Source organism: Arachis hypogaea, chromosome 18 (genome assembly GCF_003086295.3).
Source record: "Arachis hypogaea cultivar Tifrunner chromosome 18, arahy.Tifrunner.gnm2.J5K5, whole genome shotgun sequence".
Taxonomy (NCBI): Eukaryota; Viridiplantae; Streptophyta; class Magnoliopsida; order Fabales; family Fabaceae; genus Arachis; species Arachis hypogaea.
This window is the reverse complement of record NC_092053.1, coordinates 112,110,831-112,123,339: the sequence shown is the minus strand read 5'-3', so window position 1 is coordinate 112,123,339 and position 12,509 is coordinate 112,110,831. Positions and strand designations below refer to the sequence as shown.

Genomic DNA, 12,509 nt, shown 5'->3' with positions numbered 1-12,509 from the left:
ATATAGGTTTAGAGGTTCGAAATTAGGTTTTAAAACATAAAATTCACTTTGCTGAAAACAGGAAGTCACGCGTATGCGTGGGTGCATTTTTCCTTACTCGTGTACGCATGCACCCTGATCGCATACGCGAGATGCCAAACCCGAAAGGGTGGGTCGCGTCGCGTGCAGGTGGTCGCGTACACGAGTTCTACAGAATGGGTAAAAATGCTAAGTGCTGCAGAATTTCAGTTTTCCACACCGATCTTCCGACGTGCATAACTTTCTTGTTTTAAAATATTTTCCATCCGTTCTTCAAACGGTATAAACTTCACGGATCCAATTTTCATATGAAACAATTTTGAAAGGATTTGGGATCTGGAACCCGAGTAATGGCTCGCCAAAGTTCGGTCAAAAATCAGATTTTCACAAAGTTTATCAAACCTCTATTTTCACCAATCTCATATCTCAATACCAAAACTCTAAGCTTTTTGACAATATCTAATCATACCAATTCACATTTCAATGCCTAATTCATTTCATAATACCTAATACACTACTCCAATATGCCTAACATTTCCAACTCACAATTAAATCAACTCAACTTCAAAGTTCATACTGAATTCACAATCATATACCCAACTATCATCTTCATGGTTCATCATTATCAAAATTTCATTCCATATCACACATCATCACACGATACAAACATCACTTACATTTCTTACCTTTTTTAGCCTCCGCCCCCATTTCACAGCCTCCGGCCCAACATTTATCAATTCAATATATATACATATTACTCATAATGTACAATCATTATCCAATCTCAATATCATCTATACCAACATCAATTCATAAATACCATATCAATTCCCTCCATACTAATATCTATCTCATCCATACATTCACTACACACATCAACACATTCAAATACACTATTCAAGCCTATCCCTAAGGGCATCTAACCTAGGAATTCACATCACACAACACGGTACTTAAATAAAACTTAAACCCTACCTTAGCCGATTCCTCGTAAAACCCAAAGACACCTCAAGGTCAACATTCCTCAAGAGTCCACAGCCCCAAAGCCTTTCTGAACAGAATTTTCAGCCACCAAGGTCCAACAATCAAGCTCCCAACATCATTAATATACTCTAATTAAATATTATTCAATCTAATTCCACAACATAACACTATATCAACATTCAAACTTTCTAATTCACTATTCAACAAGAGATTTGAGGTTCTTGCCTTGCCCGTGTCTCAAATGAACAAAATTCCGCTAATTTTCGCGAGCCAATTCAAACCTAAAACACCAAAATCATATAAATCCTCAATTCCAACACCCTCCAAATTCGAAATTGAGAAGGGAATATTTGGGTAAGAAAAAGTAAATTCTTTACCAAATTAGTTAGTGGGCTTTGTAGAGAATTCTGAGACGAACGCGTGGCCACTAACGACTTGTCAATCGGAGCTCCAGATCTAAAGATATGGAAGATTGAAGTTGGACAAGAGTTTGGAGCTCTCTCTCCCTTTCCCCTTTGCTTCAACGTGATTCCCCTTTTGTTTGGGGAAGAAGAGATGAAGCTCTTCACTTAAATAGGTGTTGGGTTGGGCCTTGGGCCCAATATGGGATTAGTTCAATCGGTTTGGCCCGTTTGATTCAATCTTGGGCCAAATTCTTTAAAATTAGTGTCAAAATTCTTATTTTAGTTAGTTCTATCTCATTAAACTATAAAATTCTATTTTATAATTTTTTAAATTATAATTAATTGATTCATTAATTATTTACTAATTTTGCGGGTTTTACAATGGGGACTCCGATTAATGGAAGAGCAAGGCCAGCTTTGCAATTGTAAATGGTGGAAATGATCAACAACATGGCCCTGGGTGATCCACCTAGCAATGCTGGGTCAGATTATGGTGTTATAGAGTTCACTGGAAAGGATGTTGAATTCTGTGCTAAATGAAAAGTCAAAAAAGAAAGACAAAGTCAATTATAAGGTTGGTTAAGATCTTGTTGTTTTAAGCTCCTTGACTGGTATGTTATATGTTGGCATCAATGCTTGTTTCGGTTAATTATTCAAGAGTGAATTCTTTTATGCAAATTACAAGGGACATTTTTCAATCTCAAACTTATACTTTTTATTCTCTTTGTAAACTCAAAATGGCAACAGAATCTCTTGTTCAAGAGAAAGATGTTCGGATTAACCTTGAGAGGTCTCAAACTGCACTATCATCCTAGAACAAGAAGAGTGAAAATATTTGTATGATGATGATTCATGTCTTGTGCTTCTTATGGTCATTCTTTCATAGTTTCCAACTTATTAAGAAGTTATATTAATCTAAAGCTAGATATGTGTTTGTGTAATTGCTCCTTAAGTTATTTGGCTGTGCCATGATAATTGTTAATTATTTTTTATTTTTTTTTGAGTGGTTAATTGTACTGACATTCTTTAAGATTTGAGACTATGTTGATTATTAATTTGGAAGGTAACATTTCATGTAGTGTTTTAAATTTAAAAGATATTTTAAGATTTATATTAGACTATAATTATATTTTAGGATGTTTATTTATAATTTATTTATTATTTTATTTTAAAATAATTTTTTTGGTTAAATTGGTTAAACCAATAAACTAGTGACTAGAACGGTTCAATGATTGGTTCAACTCTCATAACCTTGTTTAAAACTTAAAAGTGCATATGGGAGTGTCCATTTCAATGACAATAATGCATTGTTTTGTGGTGTTTCTTTTTCTTTTTCTCTTAGAAACTCCTTCCAACTTATACCACATGCTTCTTCACATCACCCTCATAAAACCACCTCTTTCAAACAAAGACAACAACAACAATATCAATTGAAACTGGCTATTCTTGGGACAAATCTCTAGTTGAACCACCAATAAAAAATTCAATGAAAGCTGACCATAACACTAGATTCAATAGGAGAACAAACAGTTATAGAGATAGAGTCGTTTCTTCTTCTACCTTTGGTTTTCTAATCTTCCCCTCCCTACTTTTTTTTCTTCTACCTGTTAAGACCAACGTGTAGTTTTGGATGAAATTTGATGAAAATTTTTAAAAATTAGCCTGTACTGATTTTTCAATTAAGTACTGGTTTTGCTAACAATTTTTTATTTGACTAATTCAACCAGTCAGTTCGAATAAGTTTTATAACATTAATAACATATAATTTATTATTGAGTAAATAATTATTTCTAACCATGAAAGATTCAGACACTAATATTTCTATCTATGAAAGATGAAAATTAAAATTATACCCACATATAAAGGATGAACTTTTACCGACAAAATTATTCGAACCCTAAAAATTAAATAAAATTTCCAAATTACCATCTAATATATCCTAACTCTAACTTCTAATTTTACTTCACACCATCACTCCTCCAATTACAAACCCTATCACAACTCTCATCCTCAACTACCACCATCACTGTCGCCATCACTATCACCACCATGGCTATCACCAGCTCTACTGCTTTTGCTTCTCCATCACTCCTAGCTAACTCCTGCATTTCTCCAATTTCACCTATTCACCAATAATTTGTTGCCTCTCCTCCGCTATCACCTATTTTTTGAGTTGCCTCTTGCTTCTATCGTTGATGGGTACAGTCGCTTGGGTGGAGGAGCATGTTCCAACAGCTTGCCGTCGTCGTCCTAGCACTCAGCCATGGCTAGAGCAACGGCAATAGATGCGACAAAGGTTCATCAATCGAGGACACTAATTCCATGAAAAAATTGACCTTTCCTTTCATATGGGCAATTTTCAGAAGGAGAGGGTTGCTTTTGTTTGCACCCTTGTTGTATATTTTGGGTATGTTACATTGTTACTGTACATGGGTTCTTTGAACTTTAGTGTTGTGAGTAGAGGTAAATATCAAATCGGTATCCAAAAGATTTTGACGCTGACAAAATGGTACTTGATCTTTGTTATTGACAAAATGATCCCTGAAAGATTTTAAAATTTGACAAAAACGACCAACCATTAATTGAGTTATCTGGGGTTAAGATTTAAAGGTGACGTGTCAGTTAACAATTATAATAATTACAAAATTTACTCACTTTTAATTTTTATAATTTTAAAAACACCCCCAATTTCAATTTTTTAAAAACCCTAAAAAATCCTAATATCCTTTCTTCTGAAACTCTCATCTCTTCCCCTTCCTCATCATCATCCACCAATTTTCTTTCCCAATTAAATTCTCTTCATTTTCATTCTTTGTTGCCTCTACCTTCCTCCTACTTCTTACTCTTCTAACCAAAGATGATTCTCTGATACTCAATCCCTTCTTCTCAAGACTCAACCCCTTTTTTTATTTCTCATTTTTTTCTCATATGCCTTAGCTCCTCCAAAAGCTTCTCCACCTCGTAGCTCTTCTTCTCCTCTTGATGCTGTTGATCACCACTTGACCCACCTACCACCTCCGATGCCAAACTAAAACCAGACTCATACTCAGAATTATCATCAACACAACTCACAAATGGTTTTGCGTTGATGGCACCACCAATACCAATAGCTCCTCCATGATTCAGATCGTAACCAAACTCTAAGTTGAGGTTCAGAGTCCTTGCCTGGTTGTTCATATTGTTGTTGTTGTTGTTGTTGTTGTTGTTGTTGTTGTTGTTGTTGTTGTTGTTGTTGGCATCACTATATTGATACAGAGGAGGATGATTACTCGATCTTCAAATGGGAGGAGGAGGAAGGTTTGGAATAATGTTGCGAGATTGTTGAATTGAGTGTTCGTCATCCTCGTTGGGGAAGTTCACTTTAGCTTTCTTTCTGCGAATCTTACGAGCTTCTCTGTCATAGGCCTTGGCGGCTTCTTAGGTGGTGTTGAAGGTTTCAAGCCAAACGCGAACACCTTTTCTTGGATCACGAATCTCTGCTATCCAATTTCCCTCTGCACACGCCTTCCCAATCGTAAACTGAACCATTGTCTCAAGAACACAGGGTCTTCCATGTGATGCCTCTGCAGCAGATCCCACCCCTCTGCCGCTATCACCACACTACCACCACCACAACCACAACTATAACTAGAGTCTCGTTAATCACTACCTGATTCTCAAAAATGGCATCGTTGAGAGGAAAAAGAAGAAGAAAAAAGGAGATTAGGGTTTTAGAAAATGATGATGATTTAGAAAAAGAGATTAGAGTTTTAGGAAAAAAAAAGAGGATTAGGGTTTTTTAAAAAAAATTGAAATTGGAGTTTTTTTAAAATTATAAAAATTAAAAGTGGGTAAATTTTGTATATGATAATTATTAACTGACACGTCACCCCTAAACCTTAACTCCAGGTAACTCAATTGGCAGTTAGTTATTTTTGTCAAATTTTAAAATTTTTCGGGGATCATTTTGCCAATAACAAAGATCAAGTACCATTTTATCAGTGTTAGAATCTTTTGGATACTAATTTAGTATTTACCTCGTTGTGAGTATAACAGATTGTGTTGTTATTGTACATAAGCATATGTGTTCCTCCAGTTTCAGTTTATCTAAGTCTTTGAAAAGCTATTGCCTTTTATGAAATATGAGTGTTCAAGCCAATGGTAATGCCACTGGATTTGGTGAGTTCTACGATGTGTGCTCTACATCTTCGATGATGATGATGATAATGGATAATGGTGGTGGAATCGAATGTGTATTAGGGTGGTGTCCGAGAGCAGTAAAGATGGTGATGGCAGTGGTGGTAGTGGTGATGGCGACACTGACGGTGGTAGTTGGGATGAGAGTGATGGTAAGGTTTGAAATTGGGGGAATGGTGTAGATTAAAATTAGAAGTTAGAGTTAGATTATATTAGAGGATAATTTGAGAATTTTATTTAATTTTTTAGAATTTAGATAATTTTGTCTGCAAAGTTTATTTTTTATTTGTATAACTTTAATTTTCGCCTTTTATAAGTAAACATATCAGTGTTAGAATTTTTCTTGATAAAAAATTATTATTTACTTATTTACTATTAAAAAAAATTGAAAAAATAAAAAATTTGTCAAAATTATAAAATTCACTTGTGAGATATTTTATCTATTTTATATAAGTTTAAAATTTAAGGGCCTGATTATAAGTGATTTTGGAGATTATATAAATATTAATAGAAGAGTAACACTAAAATTGGAATATAGTTATTTGAGATTTGTAATATCAAGAAAATTTTTTTAACTAAAATTATGAATTAGCATAGAATAATCACATATAGTCAATTTATGTTTTAACAAAAGAATAAAAAATTGATTCTTATTTTATGAATTTAAGAAATGAACAAATTGCTTGAAATGAACAAATTGTCTAATTGGATGGCATGTTATGTGACAGTTAACATTTTACATCAGTTTTTTTTAACTTAATGACTAATAAATAAGTAAATGACAAATAAACTAATTTAAAAACTAGATAGTTTAATCAATTTAAAAATAGAAAATCAATTTTGTCAGGTAAAAACTGAAAGACTAATTTAATTATTATCTCGTATAAAATTACTTAAAACAAATAATAATATAATACACATAAAATAAGTTTAAGAGATAATACTTTAATTTATATTAGCCAATATTTTTAGTGAATAATCTAATATTTTTAGTCTAATAATCTAATATCATATTTTTAACTAATATTTTTAAATATTATTAATTAATTATTGGTTAAAAATAATTAATTATGCTGGTTTTGTAGAATTAAAAAAATTCGGAAATGAAAATCAATTGAGTTGGCACAATTTGCATTTAATTGGAATGTTTAAACTTTAAATTCTAGCATGAATGAGGTTCAAAGCCACAAGCCCATTCTAGTAGGAGTGCAGGAGTAACAAGATAATGAACCGGCAATAGCATGTGCTGTGTGCAGAAAGCTAGAAACAGTGAAGTGAATAATAAATAACTCACTCAGCTACCATAAGTCTATAACCAACTATATGTAATAACACCGTCATGCAAGGGGCATTGTCGTCACTCAACACATATATAAACATTACCCATACCAACAACAAAATATTCTCTCTCCCGCACTCTACATTGTCATTTACTAGAGAGAGTTCCCCTCAAACAATGGCTTATCCACTTCTCTTGATAGCAACCGTCATTCTCGCCCCCGCAATCATAACCGTCAACGGATGCTCACCGTCGGACAAGGCGTCGCTTCTAGCATTCAAGGCAGGCCTGAGCGAGCCCTATCTCGGCATCTTCAAAACATGGTCCGGCGATAACTGCTGCCTGAACTGGTACGGCGTGAGCTGCGACGCCGCCGCCGGCCGCGTCTCGGACATCAACCTCCGCGGCGAGTCTGAGGACCCGATCTTCGAGAAGGCCGGTCGCTCCGGCTACATGACCGGAAAAATCTCGCCGGAGATCTGCAAGCTGGACCACCTCACCACCCTCGTCGTTGCTGACTGGAAGGCCATCTCCGGCGAGATCCCTCCCTGCATCACCTCCCTCTCCAACCTCCGCATTCTCGACCTCATCGGAAACAGAATCTCCGGCGAGATTCCCGCCGATATCGGAAAATTGCAGCGTCTAACAGTCCTCAACCTCGCCGACAACACAATCTCCGGCAAGATTCCGGCGTCAATCGTCAACCTCGCTTCTCTCAAGCATCTCGACCTTAGCAACAACCAGCTCACCGGCCAAATTCCCAATGACATTGGAAAACTCGCCATGATGAGCCGGGCGTTAATGAGCCGAAACCAACTCACTGGTCCAATTCCCAGTTCGATTGCATCAATTTACCGCCTCGCTGACTTGGACTTGTCCGGAAACCGACTATCCGGTTCAATTCCATCCGGTTTAGGACAAATGCCGGTTCTTTCAATTTTGAATTTGGACAGCAACTCTCTCTCTGGTCAAATACCTTCGAGTTTGTTAAGCAACCCGGGTATGGGTATTTTGAACTTGAGCCGAAACGGGTTCGAGGGTACCATACCCGACGTTTTCGGTTCAAAATCGTATTTCATGGTTTTGGATTTGTCTTATAATAACTTGAAGGGTCGGGTACCTGCTTCGTTATCTTCGGCCAAGTACATTGGGCATTTGGATCTTAGCCATAACCACTTGTGCGGAACTATTCCGATGGGTTCACCGTTTGATCACCTTGAAGCGTCGTCGTTTAGTAACAACGATTGTTTGTGCGGAAACCCGTTGAAGACTTGTTAGTAATGATGATGGACGTGACCCGTAATAAGTGTCTCGTTTTCTTTTGATGATTCTTATTAAACAACGATTATAATTAAGCCAAAGTGTGATTATTGATGTTATAGTTTGTTTCTTTTGTATTTTTGGGCTTAAGTAATGTAATATAAATATAAAAAAATATAATATAATCACGAATATTTTAATAGTAAAGGTGGAATGGATTCCAGATAGAGATGGGTTGGGGGACCATGCACGTGAATAACTTATATGGCTTTGAAGGAAGCAACATGACATGGGTCAAGCTAGTTTTGATTTTTGAATATTCCTGTGGTGCATGTGAGCTTCATTACATGCGAAAGATTTGGATAATGATTCTATTGGTGTTATATACGTTAAAAGTGCTATTAAACTAAGTGTATAATTTATTTATTGTTAACAAGATTTAACTAATATGCATGATGGTTGTGGTCAGTATTCGGACGATTACTAAAAGAAAATCATTAATATTTTGGGTGCGAGTATGTTCAGTTGTATACTCGAAAGCAGTAATTCTTTAATTTCTTCAAATTAGCACAATGAATTGCATCATTTTTTCAATAAACAAGGTTAGCAGTTTAGCTTAACTTTTTGAATACCTAAAATAGTAATCATAAACTACAACGTTTCAAAATAGTCTTATATCCATAATAAAAATCTCGCTCATATTCTTTTAGGATTTTATTAATTTATTCTTTACCACTTGTGTCAATTATCCTTGGCAGCATAATAAATTACTATACAATGGAGATAATGCGATAACCTGTAGCGGGATTATTAGCAGAACAGATTATCATACAATGGAGGTAATGCGAGAAATTATAAAGGAATCAGCACAATAAATTAGCATAATATCACCTTAAAATAACTTTACTGCTTTCCGTATAATAGGATTTGAAGAGTTTCTGAGAGAAATTAATTATGAAGGTGACATTTTGATGACTTGATGAGTTTAAAATTAAGCACTAATATCCAGAAAGTGGACAGCATGTTGAGGTCAACTACTTCAGGAGAGGATTTTATGGTTATGATAAGTGACTAAATGAGCTAAGTTTAGCCCAACTAACCCAAATTCAGATTCGACTAGTAAAAATCGACTATTAAAAATTGAGTTTGGTTTTTAATTCAATTTATTTATAATCGAGTATTTAATTTTATTTATTTTGTAGGGTAGATATGTTAACTCTATTTTTTTTATAATGTCATCGTTTCCAATTTAATATATATATTATTATCAATACAACGTGATTTATATTAAGATCAGAGTAGTATATATCTCTCAAAATTGAGAGTGACATGTAGCTTTAATTTCATTTTTATTTTCAAAAGGTAAAACTTATTTATAGAAGAAAATGAAGCACAACCTTAACTATGTACATCAGTACATCCTCTATGTGAATGTGACTATGTATAGTAGCGCGAGTTGAATAAATTATAATGAAATTGTCATTTTTATTGATGAAAATGTAATTAACAAAAATAGTTGCTATTTATAAAATTTAAGTTTAACTTTCCAAAAATTTATTAGCCAACTTGAATATACTAGATAACTAACAAGAATATAATTTATAAATAAAAATTTATGTCTCTATTAATTATAATATATGTTCTCTATAGTTGTGTTTATTTATAAAGACAGAATAAAATAAAATATTGAGAATAAGACACAAATAATAGAAATACAAAAATTAATATTTTGTATTTTATTTAGTGATAAATTAAATATAAAAAAAATAAATTATAAAAATTTAATTTACTATATTTTTTATACAAAATTTTTAGGAAGAGAAATATAATGATAAAAAATTAATAAGAATAATAAAAAGAAAATGAAATTGTATTTTTTATTAGTGTTTCGGTATCTTTTTTGTTAGGAATGATACAAAATATATTAATTCAGTATCTCTGAATACAATGTTTGTATTCATATCTCATCTGCCAAACATAATTTTATATTTCTGTGTTTCTATCTGATTATCCCGTGCTTGTAAACAAATGCAGAAGGAAATTACCATTTGTAGCCATGAAACATTGGTTCTGCACAACAAAATTACCCAAACACTAAAAAATCACTTAAAAATTTCAAATGACTCCTTTCTTTACTACTATTAGTCTACTAACATCATCCCTCCCCCTCTCTCTGCATTCCCTTTTTTAATTTTTTCATTGTCCATTTTTCTCATTTCTACCCCTGTTCACATTGGACTTCCGCCGCCGGCCTCCCCCAACGCTACTGCAGTGGCCAAGAGACCCACAATTACCACCACTACACCTTCTCCTCCACCTTCCAAGGCCTTCGACGTCCTCCCACTCCCGTTCTGCTTCGCCAATAAGCAAACTCTATCTCTGCCTCCAAAAATCTTGAACTTGCTAGACTCTCTGAAGCACTGTCGCGCGACTTCCATCAGCCACATCGACTTCAATTCACCAACCATCAGCACTGTCGCGCGACCTCCATCAACCACGACGAGCCAATGTTGCAGAGTGCGACGACGCGGTCTCTGACGAGGATGGACTCTGTGGATTCTCAAGAAGATTAGAGGAGAATTTCATCCACTGATAGTTGTCGTCGCCGGAGAATCAGAGGACGGGGAGTTTGCTAAGTACCATCACCGATGACTTCAACACCTAGTTTTGCAATGGTACCCTTCAGACCCTTTATCTCTTCTCTCATTTTCTGTTACCCTTTCATAATTGTTACTAGTGCTGCTTTTGTTGTTGTTGTTGTTATTGTCGAAGAATGTGGAAAGGAGCAGAGACAAAATGGTAGACTTGCACCTTGCAGATTGAATTTGTGGCCTTGGATTTGTTTCTTCTGCGATAATGTGGTTGCGCTGACTCAATTGATTTCTGGTTCTTTTCCATTTGATGTATTCTGCTACTGTTGTTGGTGCTTCTGTTGTAACAACACGCATGTTTCAGAGAGAGAGAGAAAGAGAGAGAGAGAGAGAGAGAGTGAGTAATGTGGTGATGATGTAGATGATAATAAGGGTAATTTGAGGTTTTATGAGATTTTTTAGTATTTGGATAATTTTATTGTGTGGAACCAATGTTTGATGGGTACAAATAGTAATTTTCTTCTTCTATAGGTAGATGTGTCAGCATTTTCAACTTTCATAGGTATAAATAATAGTTTACTCATATATCTATACATGTGTCTATGAAATACAAAATATTTAAGGTTAAGTACTTTTTTCGTCCCTAACGTCTTGGGTCAAAATCAAAATCGTCCTCAACTTTTTTTCCTTATTAAAATCATCCTCAATGTTACAAAACGTTATAAAATCATCCTTTTGTTCATAAACAATATTTTTTGGACAATTTTGCTCTTTCACAAAAATAAAAACAAAGAAAAAATGTTACCTTCTTCCACCACCCTCACCACTAATCCCACCAGGCCACCAGTAACCCCATCATATCTCACCTCTCTCTCTCTATCTCCTTACTTCTGCAACTGCCTTGTTATGAAGATGGCCCAACCACTCCCACACCATCAACAACTCCACCACCGCCTTATTATCACGATGGCCCAACTACTCCTGCGCCACCAATAGCTCCACCGACGATCCAAGATCCTCAAAGAAGAAGAACTCCACCATCAACAACTCTATCGTTGCAATGGATGAAAGAAGAAGAACTCATCCATGGCCGAATCGCACTAAAAGAAACCCAACTCGACTCGATTCGCAAAGAAATCACAATGCTCCACATCTTCTTCTTCCTCTTCCACTCCCTGACCCTCATGCTCCTCTTCACATCCTCTTCCTCTGTGTCTTTCTCAGAATCCGAATCTTCTTCGTCCGCGTGCCAACGCTGATGGATCCTTTTGCTGTGCGCTTTCGTGTTCTCATTGGGCCTGGTTTGGGCCGTGAGGTACAAGAGCGACGTGGAGAGTCACATGGAGAAGGCGCTTCAGAGAGAGAAAGAAGACAAGATTCTTTTGGAAGAGTTGAAGAAGAAGGGTTTGGAATTCGATCTGTTGAAGAAGTTGATTCTCTCAGAAGAGCAAAGAGTTTGAGGGTTGGAGACCCCTTTTTTCTTGTGTTGATGTGTTAGATATGGATAATTTATGTTTTATCCTCAATGAATTAAAAAAAATGGCAGAATCAAACTTTAAATTTACAATTTTGTTTTAAGTTATGGATTCCTTCACTTTTATTTGGGTTGCGGTTTTAAAATTGTTTTTGGTGCTAATTTTGTGGAGGGTGTTGATTTTGTTGGTGCAAGGGTATTGATTTTGTTCAATCGATTGGGTGATATTGTTCAATCATTCAGATGTTGATTTTAATGGATGAAGAGTTAGCAGGATTGGTGTTAGAGTTAAGAGTAGTGGGTGGTATGGTGGTGGAGGTGGT

At 35.3% G+C, this 12,509-nt stretch overlaps 1 protein-coding gene and 1 pseudogene across 1 annotated transcript; one reads left to right on the top strand and one right to left on the bottom strand.

The window, feature by feature from the left end:
* Positions 1 to 4,319: 4,319 nt before the first annotated feature.
* LOC112770285 (uncharacterized) lies at positions 4,320 to 5,467 on the bottom strand (annotated as a pseudogene).
* A 1,479-nt stretch (positions 5,468 to 6,946) lies between these two features.
* LOC112770987 (uncharacterized) lies at positions 6,947 to 8,328 on the top strand. Its single transcript, XM_025815519.3, has one exon. The coding sequence runs from the start codon at positions 7,039 to 7,041 to the stop codon at positions 8,137 to 8,139; it is 1,101 nt and encodes a 366-aa protein (XP_025671304.1). The 5' UTR covers positions 6,947 to 7,038; the 3' UTR covers positions 8,140 to 8,328.
* The last annotated feature ends 4,181 nt before the right edge of the window (positions 8,329 to 12,509 follow it).